Consider the following 19634-nt stretch of genomic DNA (forward strand, 5'->3'; position numbering starts at 1 on the left):
CCACACTGGTGTAGAAATTACTTAAAAAAAAAAAAAATCTTAAGAGGGAAAAAAAAAAAAAGGAACCTGTGACAGGCATAGAGAGGAAGAGCACTGAGGCAGGAGTGTTTGTCTGGATGTCCTGAGAACTAGGGGGACGGCTCCCCTCTGGGCAGAGACAGCAGAGCCTTCATCCTGAGCTCTAAAGGGGTACTGGCCCACCTGGGAGGGTGGGTGTCGCCAGTCCTGGGCCCCCTTCTTTCTGCAGCCCTCCTTCCGGCACCTTCTGCTGTCCAGCGTTTCCACCAGGTGTGGGTGGGGTGGGGGAGGATGTTCCCGGGGTAGCGGGCACGTGCATGTGGGGCGCATCCCTCAGTGAAGGGACTCCACACGTCCCCGAACCCCGCTGGCCCAGCCTGGGCGGCGAGGTGGTCTTTAAGAACAAGAACCACTCCCTTGCACCCCTCCCTGATCCAGAGCACCCCCCAATTTGCCCCACATGTGCACCTTTAAGACTTTGTAGCTGCTTTTATTATTAATTAATATTATCTTTTCCTTTAAGCATCCCTTTAAGGGTGAAATGAAATCCAACCATTTACAGAGAAAATGATTTCAGAATGTACATATTGATTTTCCCTTACAAAAAAAATAATACTATTATCGTTGGCGTCCTTAAATTATACATTTCCCAGGGCCCCGCCTTCTGCTTGGAGAAGTCCTGTCTCCCCTCCCCGCCTGCCACCTTTGGCCCCAAAGCTCTCCCAAGTCCGCCCCTATGAATCTGCCTCTGCAAGCGGACAGGACCTGTGAGCCTCCTGAGTCTAGCGGTCACAGGGCCAGTGGTTCCCAGGTTCCCACCTGGTGACAGTGCTCGCTCACACTCCCATTCACAGTTTGGTTTCCTTTCATACTGGGGAGTGGCCCAGGGCTCCCCTGCCCCCCGAATTTCCCAGTGTATGATGTGAGTATAAGTGAAACTCTTCAAACCCACGTCTTGCCCCTCCCACCCCTCTGATGGCTGCCCTCTCTGCCCAATGAATGACCAGGTCTCCTCTTGGCAGTGACCATGAACATGTTCTGGGACTGAGAGGGAAGGAGATGGGGCCTGGCAGGTCTGAGCTCCCCACCTTCTCCTTCCCTTGCCCTGGAGCTGGTGAACTGGAAGCCAGGGACCCCGGCCAGCCTGGGGAGGAGGCATCCCCATAGCAGCTGAGGGTGCCAGGGGCATGGATGAGGAAACCCACCCTGGGCTGGGGCTCAGGCCTGATTCAGGAGCCCCCCGAGACTGCCAGTCCAGGAGATGGGCAGAGGTGGCTGGGAGGGCAGGCCCTGGTGGACATTCTGACCGCTTTTGCCACCTCTGCCTCTTTGTTCAGCTCCAAGAGGGTCTCCGAGGGGGCTGCTATGACTCCAAGGGAGGGGTTCCCTCCGGGCACACCACAGACCCCCTTGCGGAGGGAGTGTGGAAGCCACAGAGCACCCTCCACCTGCTTCCTGTCCGCCCACCAGAGGGTGCTCAGTGGCCTGCTCCCTGGAAGACCACGCCCACGCCAGACATTTCCTCGGACAGAGCTGCGGCGAAGGAGACACCCCTCTCTCTTGGCCCATCAGGAAACCCAATAAGACATCCAGAGCAAGTCCAGGCTGGAGGCTGGGTGGGACGGGATGGGAGGATATGGCTGGGACCAAGATGGGCTGGGGAGGTAGTGAGCTCTCAGCTGTTCAGCCCTCAGGTCAGGAGGATTCTCATTCCTTGGACTGAAAGACAGACAGACAGACAGACAGATCCCCACACCCCCTTCAGCCTTGCTTTCTTGGCTCCCCAGGGGCTTTCTGCCCAAGTCACTTTGGAGGAGCCGCAAGGAGGTGTGGCCACAGGCTCGGGGTCCTGGGGAAGGGGAGGCCTGGGCCCTACCCCTACATCCACACAGAAGCCTATATTTACAGGGACACCCCAATACAGACACGTACAAGTACACACCAAGCATGCACACATGCCCATAAATACACACACACACACGCACAAACATGTACCGTTCCACAGGCAGGCTCTGCATCCTGGCATCGCTGGGTGAACATCTATGGATGCCTCGGGAGGGGGGAGCATCACCACTCCTACCACCACAGGCTCTAACTGCCCCCCAACCCTGGGCTGCAGTGAGTGGGGGCAGGAGCGGGTGCTCTTAGCAGCTCTGAGAGAGTAGGATCCTAGGACTGCGTTAGTCATTCCTACACTCTCTCCCCATCCCCTTCCCTCTGTGCCAGAGACGCTCCTTTTCTCCTGTCTCCATTCTCTCCTCCTTCCTTTACTAAGAGAACTCTTAAGCTGAGGCTGGGCATGTGGCTGAAGATGACTTTCCCCAGCTTCCTTTGCAGCTACTTGTGGCCATGTCACTACGACCTGGCCAGCGAGATGTGACTGGAAGTGACTTGAGTCATTTCTGGCTCATGCCCTTAATGGGAAAGGGCATGTGCTTCTCTTGTTGTTCTCTGCTTCCCCTGTGCTGGGATGCACATGTGATGGTGGGAACTGAAGCAACCATTCTATCCAGAAGTGGAAGGTGCATAAGAAGGAAAGCAGAGCTGCCTTACTGGATGTGGACCATCGCTCTCTAGACAGTTAAGCTAGGAACAAGCTTGTCTTGCTTAAATTACTGTATTCTGGGGTCTCTTAATTAGAGCGGCTTAGAATCTAACCTATACATCCCCTGCCGTCAAGAGGCAAAGAGGAATGAGAGGACATACAGCTGGCCTTCAAGTCCCTCCTGGGCCCAGGGCAGCCCTATGGGCCTTCCTGACTCTAGCCAGGCTCAAGGAGGGGTGCAAGGGTGACTCTACCAGAGATGGTGGGGAGCTGGAGCTGTGGGTTTCCGTGGGAAGGGGTGATGGGGAACTACCTCCTTCCCCGTGCCCCCCTTGCACGCCCAACCTACTGGGCTGGCTGATGGTCCAGCCTCTGGCTCCCATCCCACCCTGAGAACTGGACTCTTCGCCTTGCCACAAGACAGCAGAAGAAAAGAAAGAAGGAATGTCAAGGCCAGATTTGGAACCAAAAGGAAGACTCCTTGGACTTCTGCAGACCCTCGCCTACCCCACAGGTGCTGTTGAGGACCAGGCAGGTGGGGGGGGCGGGTCTATGGGGCAGATTTCTCGGCTCCTTCTGGCTCAGCTCTTCCGAGAACACTGCAGTTCTTCCCAGCTGGCTGCTGTTTTTCCTCCCCTTCTTCCCTGGTGTCCCCTTTTCCTCCTGGAGCCAAAAGCATCTATTTACAGAGCCTCAGGACCTCCTGGCATGTCCACTTTTCCGCTGCAGGTCCAAAGCCCCAGGAGGCCAAATGGTAGGTTTCTTCCTGGCAGGGGCTGCAGCTCCCACCTGCTGGCCCTGGGCAGCTCCCGCAGGTTCCCTTCCCCGCCCTGCCCACCCTCCCTCACTGCCCAGCAACCACCATGCACGCTTCACCAGCACCTCCCGGCCACAGGGCTCTTGGGAGTGCGAAGGGCTGGACTCCCCTCTCCTGATGGGGAAGGATGTTTTGTGAGCTCACCGGCCCAACCCCCGATTCACGAGGGCCTGAGTAGGGAAGACTCCTTCACCCATCCACTCCCGGTCTTCTCAAGAACCAGCCAGACGGCAGAGGGAGGCAGGAAAACATCAGGAGGGGCCGCCGCCAGCCCCCACCCTGCCCCTGGCCCTCTGAGATCACGCAGCCTTAGCCTTCAACCACATCCGATTTGGCCCTGGCGGGGGACCTTCCCTCGGGAGCCCTGGGCCGCCGCCCACCTTCCGCCGTGCTCCTGGGCTCCTGGTAGGGGTTGTCCAGCAGGTAGCGGAACTGGGCGTAGTTGCTGAGCAGGTACTTCGGGGCGTACATGTGTTCGCTGGGGTCGGCCGGCGGGTACTCCTGCTGCGTACCGTCGAACCAGCCCCCGGTGCGGATCAGGCCCCGGATGTAATTGAGGTCCCGCTTGTCCTCGTAGTCGCCCCAGCGGGGGAAGTCGCCGTTCTGGGCGGACACGAGCTTGAAGTAGATGCCCTCGGGCGTGAAGCACCAGGAGCAGTGCCAGCCGGCGAAGTGCAGCGGGCTGCCGAGCGACCACTGCACCAGGATGTGGCCCGTGCGGTTCTCGTACTGCCGGAAGTTGGGCATGGTGTAGTACTGGCGGCGGCGCAGGCGGATGCCGTCCAGCCCGTACACCGTCTGCAGCATGTCCACCGTGCAGCCCGACACCACCTCCAGGGTGCCCGGCTGCTTCCAGAAGAAGCCGTACAGCGACTTGCGCATGTGGAAGGCGAACGGCTCCGTCCAGCCGTCGTACAGCTTGAGGAAGAGCACGCCGTCGCGCGCCGGGATCTCGTCGGCGTCGTCGATGATGAAGACGTCATCGGGCCGCAGGTTGCGCAGGCGCGACACGCCGTCCTGCGTCAGGAAGGTGCGCAGGTAGTCGTCGGCGATCCAGCCGTCCTGCCGCCCGCCCAGCGGGAAGTGGTCCAGGAAGACGTAGAGCACCTTGTGCCGGATGTACTCGAACGTGCCGTTGGTGAGCATCTCGCGGAACTTGAGCGGCCGCGGCTCCCCGTAGGCCGTGAAGTTGGACTCGCACACCACGAAGGCGTCCACCACGTCGCCCAGCTCGTGGAAGCGCACGTCCAGCAGGTCGAACTCGTGGTTGATGTTGATGGCGTTGATGACGCGCCGCGGCACCTCGCGGGGCACCAGGCGCTCCTTGGTGGGCAGGTTGGAGTACTGCACCACGGTGGGCACGCCGCAGCTCGGCCCGTGCCAGCCCGGGAGGCACACGCACTCCACCCACTTGCGCCGCGGGCCGCGGGCCCCCGGGCGCTCGCGGGCGCTCAGCAGGTGCCGGGCCGGGCCCCGGGCGGAGGAGCCGTCGGCCCCCTCCGCCTTCTCCTCCGGCCGCCCCGAGGAGGGCTTCTCCAGCATCTTGGTGCCTGGTTTGAAGCAGACGCCTCCCGCCTTAGTGCGGACGAAGTACTCGGTGGTGTCCTCGGGCAGCACGAAGTCCATCCGGTGGAGCTCCTCGCTGGCCTTGCTTGGTGACAGCGGCTGGAGCAAGGGCGAGTGGGAGTAGAGCGGCGTTCGCAGCAGGTCGGGGCTGCCCGGCTCCGGGCTGGCCTGGGGCGTGACGGGGGCATTGTTCCAGAAGAAGCTGGACACGAGGTTCGGGCTGAGGGAGGCCAGTTCTCGGGGGAAGGTGACATAGGACAGCGTCTTAAAGAAGTGCAGGAAGGAGATGAGGCACAGGCCGGCCATACAGAACATGAGAAAGAGCTTGTAGCGTCTCATCTTCATCCTGCCGGGAAGAGGGAGAGAGCAGACAGGTCAGGGGTCTACAGACCTGGGTGAGGAGAGCCTGAGGCCCCTCTCCTGAGGGAGGGAACCGGAGGGGGGGGTCTTTGCTGCCACCGTGTCTGTGAATGTCCTGGCCGGTGCCTGGTGCCCCTTCAGGAAGTCACCTCCTGGTCCCCAGAAGGCCAGCCTGTGAGTCCAACTTGCTGTACCAAGTACCCTGCGGTGGTGAGGCATCAAGGAAATTCCCCTCCTAGCTCAGGACCTCCTTCCTGTTTCCACAGCCCTTCCCCTCAGTACCAGGTCACCACACCCACCTGGCTGTCGGCAGCCAGATCCTCCCCACCTGGTCTGCTTGCCCTGACCAGACCAGCTTCATGGCTAGACTTTGCACTAGGAACAACGCAGCCTGGGAAGAGCCCAACTCTGCAGCCCAGAACCCGCCCCAAGGGGAGGAGCAGAGTGGGCTGCAGGCGCCCCGTGTGGTTCCCCTCCCTGCCCTGCCCAGGGTGCTTTCCTCTCTTCTTTTTTCTCTTTTGTGCAAATGTTGACTAATCTTTTTTTTTTTTTTTTTTTTTTTTTTAGGATTTTATTTGAGAGTGATGGAGAGCTCATGAGCAAGGGAGAGGCAGAGGGAGCACCAGACTCCCTGCTGTGCAGGGAGCCCAATGCAGGGTTCTACCCCAGGACCCCGGGATCCTGACCAGAGCCAAAGGCAGATGCCCAACTGACTGAGCCACCCAGGCGCCCTTAATAAATCTTTTTAATTCCTTTTCACTGAAAAAGTCCATAGGCCTCAAGGAAACACATTTAATTTGGACATATTTAGAAGAATAAGTGAAAGTTCCCCTTCGTTACCCCTTTCTAGACTGATCTCCAGGCATAAACAGTTTGATCTCTTTGAGGTGTGTTGCTGGTTTCATCTGCAGTACTTCTGTTCTTGATTTCCTATTTTTCATAAATATTATCATATGGGACACTAAGTACAATCAAGCTGTTTTCCTCCATCAATGACAGATTAAAGAGATTTTCATATCAGTAGTAATAAATCCACCATTTCCTTTTAAATCCCACACCATAGGGGGCGCCTGGGTGGCTCAGTGGGTTGAGCCGCTGCCTTCGGCTCGGGTCATGATCTCAGGGTCCTGGGATCAAGTCCCGCATCGGGCTCTCTGCTCAGCAGCGAGCCTGCTTCCCTCTCTCTCTCTCTGCCTGCCTCTCTGTCTACTTGTGATCTCTCTCTGTCAAATAAATAAATAAAATCTTTAAAAAAAAAAAAAAATCCCACACCATAATCCATGATTCTTTGGAATGAATCATTCTCTATTCATGAGTGACTCATGAGTATAACCATTCTTTCTATTCACTTACATAGTTCGATTTCTCAATTAGCTTATGGCTGTGGAATGGAGAGCTTTGCATATTGTTTCTTACAGTTTAAGTAAACTTTCTATTGTAGAATATTCGTAGCGTACCGGGGAAGTGGCAGAGATGGTACAGAGGGTTCTTGTACACTCCTCGTCTCCCCCACGGTAAATGTCTTACACCACGATAGGACACTTGTCGGAACTCGAAAACTGAAATGGCCACGTTACTATTAAGTCAAGTCAACACTTCATTCAGATGTGCTGTTTATCTCATGAAGGAACGTGGGGAGCAAGGGCGCACTTCGGACTGCTATCGTCCAGCTCGTTTTGTCCTGCCCAGGCAGGTGGGCCGGCAGCCTGGGAGGCAGGCGACACCCACTGGCCCAGGTAGGACCAGTGACTTGGTTGGATGATCTGTCGAGTCTCGGAAGGGACTAGGACAGAACCTGGCCTTTGGGATCTGGTGTTTCCATCTTCCCTTCCATAGATCCCCATGAGTGAGGCAATGTCCTTCCATGAAGAACATTTTTTCCCTTCAAATGTTCCTTTCTGTGGCTTCTCTTTACTTCTCTTTGGGTCGTTTGGGTGCCTTGCTACCATACTCTCCCCTCCACTTCCTAACTCAGGACAGCAGGGGAGAGTGGACACATGCACACTTGGCTTCAAACTTCTGTGACCCTCAGCAAGGCTCCTCGCCATTCTTTTTTGACAGAGAGAGAGAGAGAGAGAGATCACAAATAGACAAAGAGGCAGGCAGAGACAGTGGGGAAGCAGGCTCCCTACTGAGCAGAGAGCCCGATGTGGGGCTCTATCCCAGGACTCTGAGATCCCAACCTAAGCTTAACCCACTGAGCCACCCAGGTGCCCCAAGGCTCCTCGCCATTCTAAACCTCAGCGTCTACACCTGTGAAATGGGTACAGCGTTCCCAGTGGGCAGCAGGTGCTCAATAAACTTCTGTATTTTCAAGGCTAGAAGATTCCAACATCATTTTCTTTAAGCTACATGGTCCTAAGGCACAGAATCAGGAAATGTTTGATCTAGAACAAATTTTAAGAACCACCTTTTCTGATCTCTTAATTTTACAGAGGACAAAACCAGGACCTACGGGGCTTCAGGGACCCACTTGATGTTACAAAACTGGGGCAGGATCCTGGGTGGACTCCTGTGTTCCATCCCCTTCCCAGCCTCATGTCAGTGAGGAGTCCTGAATAAGGTGGTGAGGAACAGTGGCGTGGCCAAGCCCGGGGGCCAGGGTACATGGGCTATCAGGTCCGAAGGGCCCCACCTCCTCCAGTGTGAATGCCCGGCCCTCCAGCTGACTGCCAGCAGTCAGGCAGCACAATCCCGAGTGGGGTCTAATGTCAGGTGTCCCAGGGCGGGCGGGGTGGAGGGCACCACTAGTCTCCATTGGCTTTTGGGAAGGCAGGAGGGAAGGGGCTCTCCTCTGCCACATATGCAAGTAGGTCTTCCGGCCTCCTCTCCCTATAATGGATCCCAGCCCTCCTCTGGCAAAGTGAGACTAGGCAGACCAGGTCAGCGGGGAGAGTGGAGGGGCAAGAAGCCCGATAAGGACAGGTAGAAAGGAGTTCCTGCTGTGGCAGAGACCAGGCATCAGGGAACACTGCAGACAGAGGTCAGCACAGCAGAAGCCTCCAGACTGACCCACCAGAGGGCCCCGGGGACCTAGTAAAGGCAACCCTGATCCTTCTGGCAGGCCCTTTCTTCCCACTTGGAACCTGCCTCTATGAAGCACACCCCAATCTGCGGGGCTGAACTGGCCCTGACCTTGGACGGCAGGGCCAGGCTGCCGCTCCCACTCACTCCCCCAGCAGCAGTGGCCCTGCTGTGCGGGAAAGGCCCCCACAGCCCTGTGGGGGGTCACCCTGACCCAGCTGTCCCTTGGCTTCCTGGCCAAGGCTGGCTTTCAGGATCTGGTTACACCTGGCCGGATGTGCCCTTCGGAGGACAGACTCACCAGTGCCTGGGATCTCCCTTTCACTGGGGCTTTGGATAAGGCCCCAGCCTGGCTTGCTGCAGAGAATCACGGAAGTGTGTGCGGCTCCCTCATTGCTCGGGCGGTTTAGAAGATGCCGAAGCACCTGGTGGTCGGCCAGGAGCCAGTCACTGCCCCACAGACCAGATTTTCTGGGACACCTTCACTTTCAGCTTCACTCTTACTCCTCTGGGCCCGATCCCTTATCTTCATATATTTCAGTAAGTGCTTGAAATACATTTTTTTTTTTTTGGACTGAGCAGCATCTAAGTAGGAAACTGAACAACTGAGGCACTGGTTCCTGAGGTCTCATGCAACTCCCATCCCCCTTGGGAGGCTACATAACCACCCATTTTACAGATAGGGAAAACGGAGACTCTGAACGATGACAAGGCCATCTGGACAGTTCTGTTCCTGTGTCTGCTCCTCCCTCCCCGCTTACAGCTGAGATGTAGCCCTCCAAGTGGCCCAGCTGTGGCTAAATAAATCCGTGGAGCCCACTTAGGCCCCAGCTGGCAGACTTTCTACCTCCATTGTAAAGCTTTCTCGAGAACCCATCAGGTCTAATAACAAAGCTGACGGTCACTGATGCTTACAAGCCAATGATCGTCCCGAACACATTCCACACTAGACTTCACTGAATCCTCAACACGAAGCGGGTACCGCTGTCATCCCTATCTCACAGCTGGGGACACCGAGGCCAGAAAGATGACATAACTTGTCACCTAAGTAGTAAGGGTTAGACTCTGTGGCGTCCCCAGTGGGCTTTCATCCAGTGGCAAACCTGCCCTGAGCCTCTTCCATCTGCCACGCTCAACCCAATACCCCCAAAGAGTCTACCGCCGACCAGTGAAGACAAACCAGTAGATGGAACAGCCACCGTCACACCTGACCCACACAATACCCCCAAAGGGTGTCAGCTGACCCTTATCATCCACTCACACAGCAACTACTTATCAAGAGCCTGCTGTATGCCAGACACCGTGCTAGTCGCGGGGAGCCTAGGAGACAAGACGAGGACCCCGACCTCCGCGCAGCATACACGGCCATGAGCGGGACCAGAGCCTGCGATCAACTAGAAATAAAGGAGTCAAGTAATACCACACATGAGAAAGAGTCGTGCTCCAGAAAAAGAGCTGGGGAAGGGCTAGGAGGTAGACTGGGGGTCAGTGGCAAACGGTGCTCAGCGCAGGCCTCCCTGAGAAGACAGAGACGTGATGAAGACCAGGGAGCAGGGGAAGAAGGTTCTGGGCAGAAGGGACAGCCAGTGCTCAGGACGGAGACAGGCAGGGTGGGCCCGGATCACACAGAGGCTGGGGCCAGGGCAGGAAATGTGGCTTTCAGGAGTAAATCTGGGCAGCGGAGGAACATGACCCAGCTTCGGTCCGCATACACTCACTTGGGCTGCCCTGTTGTCAGTACGAGGTTGCCTGCAGGGCGGAACAGGGAGCGCTTTGAGGAGGCCCCAGCACCGTCCAGGTGTGCCGGGGGAGGCTTGAACCACGGTGCGGGGTGGGGGGGTGCAGAAAGTAATCAGGTTCTGTTGGCTTTGCTGTGGACGTGGAGTGTGAGCAAGGAGTCAGGACCCAGAAGGACAGAGAAGCCTCTGACTGCGGTGGAGCCACCCCTCAGCAGCCTTCACGGAAATGGTGACCCAGGGGAGCTCGGCTTGGAGCCAGGCGGTGTCTGCAGATCCCCGCTCTCACCCTCAGGTGGCGTCCCTCCCAGCGGATGCGAACACTGAGGCTGAGTGAGGGGCGTGGCCAGTCTTATCACCGCTAATGGCAGAGCCTGGCTGGGGACTTTGGTCTCTGGATCCAAATCTCGTGTCCTTTCCATAGTATGCTTGGTCTAGAAGCGTCACAGGATGGATGGGGGTGGGGTGAGCAATGCTTTGGATCGGGCATCCCCCTGTGGGCTCTGGGAGGAGGAGCTGGCTTGGGGGGGGCACTCTCCAGCTCACCATTCTCCCCCAGCCACTCCTGCTTGCTAGCATGCATTAGCTAGCCCCCCCCCCCACGCCCAAACTCAGGACCCCACGTCCGGTGTGGTGGCCAGGACCTGCCTGGAGAAGCCAGTCTAGCTGAGGAAGGACTTAGGATCTCTAACGGGCTTGCCCACTGCCCTCCAAGGCGTAGGCAGGCAGCTCCCTGAGGACGAAACCCCTGTTCAGGTCCCTCCTGCTGCTGAGGATGACCTTGGGCAGCTCCGAGACCATACTTAGGCCCTCACTCATTTCAGTAAAATTCACTATTTCTCCAGTGCCTGCTTTGCGTCAGGGCCGGCCTCTCTTGAAGCCAAGAGGCTTCTGCCCTGGATTAGGACCTGGAAGAACCATACTGAGCTCTGCCAAACCCTTACTGAAGCCCGCCGCCATCAGCCTCTGGGTTTCTACCGCCACTGTCAACCTGGACCTCAAGATACTTGGCCTCTCTGAGCTTCGACTTCCCTGTCTATAAAATGGATATAATCATTCCTGCCCTGCCTGCTTCACATGAAGACACCAAATCAGAGAGACCAGTCCGTAGCGCTGCCCTGTTCCCAGCACTCGCCATGCTGAGCTCACGTCCCCTGACCTCTGTCTTCCCAGCCGGACTACCAGCTCCCCGCCGCAGGGAGCTGTACACAGCAAGTGCTCCACAAAGCACCCCGCTTTGCCGTGGGCCTCCTCCGCGTGCTCACCATCACTGCTGCGCACAGACTCTGGAACGAGACCGCAAATCCTGGCTCCACCATCTCCTACCTGTGTAATCTCGGGCAAGTTCACAACTTTCCTCCTTTTCTTCATCTATAAAATGAGGGTTTAATAAAATCCACGTAAAGTGCCTGGTGCATAGGTGCCTACACAATACATTTTAACTCTTCTTACTCTTATTGCTAGATCCCAGCCTGGCAGAGAACCTTCGGGTGGGAGTGTGGCAGGAGTGAAGGCTTGGAGGTGAGCTCCTGGCAAAGTCAGGGCCTTGGTGGGTGCCGTCCTGTCTCAGAGGAGCAAGAAGCACGGCGGGGGCTCAGCAACTGAGGCCTAGGCAGAACCTGAGCCCGACGGTGGAGGGGCTGGGGCATGCAGCCTGCTTCTGGGGGTGCCGGGGAAAGGAGGGAGAACTTTCAGGGCCTCTAGGAGCCTCCCCCAACCCCACACACGTACTCCATGAGTTATAACCATCCCAGGGGCCTGGGTCTCCTACGTGAAGTTCGGGAGGGATGCACTTGGTGCTTCCTGGTAGCAGATAATCAGGGATGGAGGAGGCCATGGCTGAACCTGACCCAGGATGGCGGCAGGATCAGCCCACCCTGGGCCTCCTCTTCTTGTGCTGACTGGTGGCTGTCACCACGCCCTGGAAGGTGCCCCTCCTTCCCTCCCTCTTCCTACTTCTTCCTTCTCCTGCTTGTGCAGTCTTCCTTTGGCTTCTGCTTTAGAAGGCTGATTGGGTGAAGGAGGAAAGCAGATGAGCCCGAACCCCACAACCCATCCATGATCTCAGGGTCAGGGCTCAGGCTGAGTCCAGGGGTGGGGCTCTTGGCCAGAGAGGACAGGTGCTCCCTGGAGATCACAGGCTATGACTGTGGGCCTGGCCAGGCTGGCAGTAAGTAGTCTCGTGGATGGCAGTAGCATCAGACACACCCTGACAGCTGTCATCAGAGTGACGGCAGGCTCCTGTGGAGCTCTCCATGGTCCTGAGCTATCCTACGCTGACCAGGGTCCTAGCTCAGCCCCGGGAATGCCCTCCACCAGCCTCTCACTGCCCCCTGCCAGCCTCCTCCATGGTTCAGTGGCTCACGTCCTAATGGCTACTTCCCCTGCCCACCATACTCTGGCCCCCTTCCCAGCCTGCCTCATGACACCTGATCCCTGGCATCCTCAGTTCTTGAAGAGCCATGGGGCACTCAACTCCTACACTGGGAGGAGAAGGGATCAGCTGTGGTCTGTGTCCAGCAGCAAAGGGGTCTGACACCTAGCAGGTGCTCAGGATGCTCTGGAAATGCCATGGGGGAAATCCTGGAGGTGCACAGCTCACCTTATCTCCACTCTTGGGCAGGAAATGGTCCATCTACAAACCCCAGCCTGGGGGCACCTCTGAAGGCAACCCCCTCCACCTCTCTCTCCACCAACTAGTTCATCTGCTTGAAAGGAGATCTTGATTTTGAGCTGAAGTCTGCCTCCCTGTGCTCATCTCTACGCCATTCTAGTCTTACCCTATGTGACCCAAAGGCTCTGCCCAGCACCCAGGGAAGGCACAGCAGCTGCAATGACAGTTCTGAACACCCCCTGTGACCTTGGTAAGTCATCCTGCCTTTCTCAGCCTCGGTTCCTTCTCTGTAAAATGGAGATATAACAAATGAATTAATCCACGCAAAGGACTAGTAACTGTGCCTAAGCACACAGTAGGTGCTCAGTGAACACTGGCCTTCACTGTCACTGGAAATCAGGAAGATTTTGTTTGTACCCCAGACCTGTAACTTACTGTGTGCCCTCGGGCAAATTACTTAGCCTCTCTGAGCCTCAGTCTTAGATGTAAAAGGAAGATACCCTCTCTCCCTTGCAGTCCTGTGGGAGAGATGGATGAGCCATGGTTTCAAAGCATCCTGAATGGAGCCCAGCACTTGACAGATGCTCTAAAAATGCCTGTTTCTTTCCATTTGCCCTTCCTGCCAGGCAACCAAATGCAGACGACATGACTGAACATGCCAGGCCTTGCTCCTGGCTGGCTTTGTTAAAGGACTGAGCCAACTGGAAGGCTGTTTACTACTGACTGGCCCCCATCACCCTATGGGGCATTCTCAGTGACTCATCTGGCTTTCGGAGCCCAGGGAATCTGGAGCCCCACAGTGGGTCCAGACTCCTCTCCTAGGGTCTGAAAGGCCACAGAGTAAGAGCATCGTCCAAATCCTCACCCCAGGCCGGTGCCCCTGCCAAGTGCCCATCTGGCCTCTGCTGACCAACTCTTAGGGCCACCCATTCCAAGCACGCCGGGCTGGTAGAAATTCTTCCTTCTGTTGACCTACATCAGCCTCCCTGGAGCTTCCGTTACTGCTTCCGGGTCCCCTCTTGGGGTCAGGCAGAACAACTCAGCGCCTGAGCAATCAGAAGACTCTGAGACTAGGTCAGAGTCCTTCTCACGTGAGGTTCCACGATCCCACACGGAGAGACGGGCAGAGGCGGCAGCTACGGAGTCTGACAAATTCCCGAGTTCCGGCAAGATGCAAGATAAACAACGATGTTGAGTTTATTTCTTTAGCTCTCATCATTTCCCTCGGCTGCTGTCCATCAGGCAGAGCTCCATAAGGGTCAAGCCGTATGCGGGGGTCATCCCCACTGCCGGCGTATCATCCGGGCTCCTGGCAGACATTCCCCAAGAACCCGCAGTGGGCCAGGCGCTGCCCCTGAGCCAGCTGGAGAAATCAGGGGCCCATTCCTGGGGCTCCCCCAGAGGAAGGTATGTGAGTCTCCATTTTGTAAATGAGGACATGGATGCTTCGAGGTTAAGCTACTCACTCAGCCACGCAGGGCTTTTGGTAATGAAGCAGACGGAAACCGAGATTCCCCAAGCACCCTGCACATAGCAACAGGTAGATGTGGGGCCCAGCGGGGCTGCAAATTTAGGGGTTCTGCCCCAGGCTAAACATGAACAGCTTGGCTGAGGGAGATCTGTTGTACCCTGACCCCCAGTTCCCAGGACTTCTACTCCCAGCACTTCCCAGAGAGAAGTCAGCCCACAGGCCAGCCCTGGCCAAGAACCCCAGCTGCCCAGGAACTGCGAAATCCTGGCAAACCCTGCTCACCGTGGGGCAGGTGGGAGCTGTTGCCGCTCCCATCCACAGATGAGGACACCAAGGCCCAAAGGAGAGGCCCAGCTACACTGGGAGTCAGCTCTCGGACCAGCCAGATGGGGCGCCCACGCCACTCCCTTGGGCACTAGGATCTGGGCCCTACTCTTCCTGCTGGCTTAGCTGCAGGGCAGGGGGCTGGCTAAAGCTGCAGCCCAATGCCCATGCTCTGGAGCTCTTCCCATGGCGAACCCCGCCCCCCCCAACTCATGTGCCCTGGCCCTCTCTCCTTCCTCCAAACCCCTCCCCACTCTGCCTGACGCCAGCTGCCTGCCAGTCACCAGCTGCCAGCCGCCTGCCAGCTGCCTGAGAACTTGCCCACAGAGCGGTTAGCATGTGCCTGAGAAACTTGGTTCCCAAGGCTGAGACCTGCCCTCGGCTCGCTGGGGCGTCCTCCCCTTTCCCCACTGGTCATGGGGCCACCGAGGACATCAGTGTCTGGTCCCCAGAGGTCCACGGGTAGTGAAGACATAGAACATTGCCACCAGCTCAGAATGTCCTAGTGGACAGTGCTGGAGGCTAAACAGATTAGTCCTGCTCAGACATGAGCCAGTGGGGCGGGTGTGCCCAGAAGCCTGCAGCGGCTCCCACTGCCCAGTGCTGAGGCTCACTGCCATTGCGACCCCTGCCTCCTGAGATGGGCCCCTACCTTGCCTTATTCACGTTAACGTCACGGCCACCGCTCACCACACGCTCAGCTATGCACCAGCTGGCAGCGTATGTTTTATATCCACTTGACCCTCCCAGCCGTCCTTGGACGGGGGACTTACTATCTGCACTTTACAGATGAGGAAACCGAAGCTCAGAGCATTCCTCTGCTCACCTGTGCACACCCATGAGGACTCCACTTGGGGTGGGGGGGAAGTGCCACTGGCTTGAGCCCCAGACCCCTGCAGGCTCTGAGTGCAACGCCATCAGCCCGTGCCTGAGGGTGGCCAGGAGCAGCTTCCAGAGCCCCCCCCAGCAGCACGCTCTGTGATGGCGGAAAGAGCCAGGCCGCGCTGTCCAGCATACCAGCCGCTAGGCCCACGCGGTTACTGAGCCCTTAAAATTGACTGGGAGACGAAGCAACTAATTTATAATTTAACTTCATTTGAATTTTAGTTTAACAGCCACACGTGCTAGCTGCTACTGAACTGGAACACGCGGGTTTAGACAGGACTAGGGCGGAGGGGGCAGGGAGCTGCAGGAAAGGTGGAGCTGGGCTCCGGGGGAGACAGCGGGAGCAGAGGGGACGGTGCTCATCGGGACAGCAGTAGTGCGGGGGGCAAGGCGGCGGTCTGCAGCATCCAGCCTGGGACCCAGGGCCTGGGTGGGGAGCAGCAGTGAGCTGTGGTACAGAGGCTCCTTAAACACTGGGTGACAGAGGGAGGGAGTGGCTGGAGGGACCCAGCCTCAGGGGCTAGAGGTGGGCTGGAGGTGGGACAAGGGGAGAGTCTGGGAAGGAGAAAGGGGAGGAGCAGAGCCACAGAGGAGCTGAGCCCAAGCCGGGGATGGGGGATGGAGTTGGCGGTGCTCGGGGGGTGTTGGACACGACCTGATGGGGCAGGCGCCTGGGCCTCCCTGTGCAGAGGCAGCGGGAGGAAGCAAGGTGGAGTCAGGTGTTCAGGTCCCAGAGCTGCAGCGAGGATCTCATGTGTTTAAGGGGTCTGGCACGCTGCCTGGGAGAGCAATGACCCCACCACCCGGCAGGAATCGAACAGGATCTGCTGGGGGGGCAGGACGAATGTCTGCCACAGGAGAGACACTGAGGCATCTGTGGACGAAGTGGGGGCTCTGGTGGGCGGCTCGGGGCGGGGGTAAGAGGGGAAGATGCAGACAGACCAATGAACCGCGGAAAGGGCACCGTGCTCACCGAGAACAGGTGTCCCCAAACCAAGTTCAGGGGAATCCCCAGGGCACTCCTGGGACCAGATGATGACGGGGAGAGGTCACGAAGCCTGGGACAGCCCCCCACGAACAATCAAAAAGAGGCGCTCTCAGCTTTTCGATTTCATACAGTAGAGTTTCTCCTAAGATTTTGTTCGTGGAAAAATTTCTACACTGAAAAAAAGATCTAAAAACCCAGTGGGGCGGAGGTGGACGTGATTTCAGAAGGGCCGCCAAGGCTCTGATGGCCTCACACACACAGCAGGGCTTGGGGGGTGGCCATGCCAGGGGCGGGCCACGGCTCTGGCCTGTGTCCCTGCAGTGGTCCAGAGAGGGAATGTGGATGCGTCCCAGCAGGGGTGCCGGGCCACCGGGGCACAGGTGGGAGGAGTTGAGTGGCGGCCACCCAAGCGCGACAGCAGCCACTGAGCCAGAGATCGCATCTCCTCCAGCCCCTGCTTCTGTCCTTCAGTAAACCTCGGCAGCGACTGGCCTTGTCCGCGGCCCCATCATTCCATTCCCACACTGTGATTCTCCCAGTCAGGCTGACCCTGTGTTCCCCGCACCCAGCATGAGACTGGGCTCAGACATTCTATGCATGTCTGTGACACGCCAAAGGAATGAGCACTAAGGTGGAATTTCAGGCCCAGGGCTGTGTCCCCATCAGCAGGGCCCCGTAGAGTCACGGATTTGCCAGAGGAAGAATCAAGAGGCAGAGCTGCCCTGCTGGGGGCTGGGCCTGGGTTTGGGGGTACGGGGATGGGAGGCTCATAGGCGGCCGGTGCTTCAGCTCTGCCTGGGGAGGAGGGAGAAAGCAGATCAGTCCTGATTTGGAGCCGGGGGTGCAGCAGGGAACAAGAGGCGTAGATGGGTCCCCTCCGAGAGCTCAGTCCAGGGGAGGGACAGAGGACAAACGAGAAAATGGGCCCACAGAGGACGCCACGTGTCAGGGTCTCCCGGAGAGAGGACATTTCTGCTGAGACCCGAGAAGGAGCCACCTCCCAGAGGAGGAAACCCCCAGTGTAGGGACAGCAGAGTGGGAGGGAGGTAGGACGGGGGAGCATCTGAGTCTGTGAAGGGCCTGCGGAGCCTAACGGGCTGGCAAGGACACCCCACACCTCAGGGGCTGCTTGGGCAGAAGCCTGGGCCCCCATCTCAGTGGCTGCCCTCCCGAGGCAGTAATCCAGACACAGCTCAACACTCTAACTGGACAGGCAAGGCTGGACCGGTCTGGGGAGCCGTGGGTCTGGAACATTCCTCCCAGAAGGCGGCTCCTCCTTCATCATCACCTTCTTCAAGGCACCGGGCACTTACTGAATGGCCCGGCTGCCGGAGGCTGGCTGTGTGCCCTACTCCATTTTCCCTCCCAGCCATCGGGTGGTGGAGACGGCCTGAGGGAGCGGAAGGGCCTGCCTGGCACTGACAGGCACTCAACCGCTCCTAGGGTCCTCCTTCGGGAGGCAAGCTCTGGGCTGCTGCCTTCAGCCTTGCCCAGAGCAAGGGCCCTGCCCACCGTCACCCTGGCCCCCAGCAGGAGCCCGCCGCCTTGCCATTCGTGGGTCACCACCTCCCTGGTTCCAGCAGGAGACCAGTCACCAGAGCCCTGTGCCCAGGAGGGCTGCACGGCCCAGACCCCCTACCTGAGGCTCCCCTCCACCTGCAACGGTGTAAGCCACCCACCTCCCACCACCACCAGGGCAGCTCTCTGTGAGGCCAGACGACAGGGAGGTGAGGCGAAACCACGTTTCACAAAGCCCCAGGTTCCTGAAAGGCCGCAGGAACCCCAGAGCCCCTCCCCCCCCCGACGCCAGTGGGCACAGATCACCCTGGATGGGGGCCAGTGGTGGGATCTTAGAACCCCGAAGGTTCAGGGTCTGGTGCTCTAAGAAGTCAGGAACCCTCTCTGGCGAGGCCTGGACTTCAGGAGGCTCCAGGGGGCGGGCAGTTCATCGGGGAACCTGGCTAGTGCCTGCGTTGCCCTCCCTGGGCGCGTTCTCTCTTCCCCGGCCCCGCTGCCCCCAAACTCTGAGCCGAGCAAGGCAGGGTCCCACGCCAACTGCACCCACCGCCCAGGGGGTTCTGCGTACTTGCTGTCAGCCTGACCCTGGCCTCCAGCCAGGTGGGCCCAGCTGCATGGCCTGGAGATGCCAAACGCTCCCACCCACAGCTGCCCCTGGTCAGCCTGTCCACATGGGTGAACGCGGAGGACGTGCCAGAGGCCGGACCCACAGCAGTCCTCTGGCAGGGTGCTAACTGCCTCAGCCCCCTTCTCGAATTCCAGCCCCCTTCGTTGTTACAGATAAAGAAAGCGTTCAGGGGATCTGAGTGGCCCGCCTGGATCATCTTCTAAGTGATGTCTGACCCAATCCTAGGGCCTCCCGCTCCCTCCCCCTCCACCCTGCGTCCTCCATGCCTGGACCTCCCCAGGCCCCCCTTCCCCTCACCTGACCTAGTACCTGCCCTGGGTCCCTGCACCCCACGGCGTCCCCTCCCAGCTGCAGCAGCCCTGTGTCTGGCCTTCAGGACTTGATGACTGTCTCATGCGCCCCCAGGCCGACAACCGGTGGCGGTCACGTGGCTACACAGGCAGCCTGGCCTGGCACCAGCTCTGGCCTTTCGCCTGCTGGATTCCTGGGCCCCACCTCTACCTGGCTGAGTCACCTCACCTCCCAGGGGCTGCGGTCTCCTTGGTCTCCTCATCTGCCCCAGGAAGAAACAGGGAGCACGGGGACGGCAGCCCCATCCTGCAGAAGCTGCTCCCCGGGGCCTGGTGCTGGGGATGTGGGTGTGCGTGCGTGTGTAGTTTCCAGGTGAGGGTCCCGGTGGCAGGTGCCCGTGATGTGGGTGTGCGCACACCTGCACTCTCCAGGTGAGGGCCCGGTGGCAGGTGCTGGGGATGTGGGTGTGCGCGCCTGCGCAGTTTCCACCTCAGGGGCCTGTCAGCGCCTGGCGCTCGGTAAACCATGTGCCCTTCTCCTCTTGGAGCCTCACCTCTTCCCTTACTGGGTGGGAGGTCACCCTGAACTGTTCCCAGACTCCCAAAGGGACCACGGGGCATTTTCGGTGGGTTGCGGATGGGAAACGGAGGAGCGCGGTACCGGCGGAAAAAGGTGGGACGGAAGGGGACCCGGCGTCTCACACGAACTGGGGGCTTGGTGGGCCGCGAGAGGAGCCTGAATCCTGACTGCCCCTCAGAGACCCTGTGCTGTTCACCGCAAGTGGGCTCCATACTCAACAGCCCCGAAGGGGGAGAGTTGGGGGGGAAGGGTTTTCTGCAGCGGCGGGAG

General features: G+C 58.5%; 1 protein-coding gene across 2 annotated transcripts in view; it reads right to left on the reverse strand.

Annotated features, from left to right (window-relative positions):
* Positions 1–492: 492 nt before the first annotated feature.
* MGAT3 (beta-1,4-mannosyl-glycoprotein 4-beta-N-acetylglucosaminyltransferase) overlaps positions 493–19634 on the reverse strand; it is a 32185-nt gene continuing 13043 nt past the window's right edge. For both annotated transcript variants that reach the window (XM_046011018.1, XM_046011017.1), the window contains exon 2: positions 493–5292. In XM_046011018.1, the coding sequence (XP_045866974.1) occupies positions 3690–5291 (1602 nt within the window). In that variant the 5' untranslated portion in view covers position 5292 and the 3' untranslated portion in view covers positions 493–3689. The remainder of the gene's footprint in view (positions 5293–19634) is intronic.

Source organism: Meles meles, chromosome 7 (genome assembly GCF_922984935.1).
Source record: "Meles meles chromosome 7, mMelMel3.1 paternal haplotype, whole genome shotgun sequence".
Lineage (NCBI taxonomy): Eukaryota > Metazoa > Chordata > Mammalia > Carnivora > Mustelidae > Meles > Meles meles.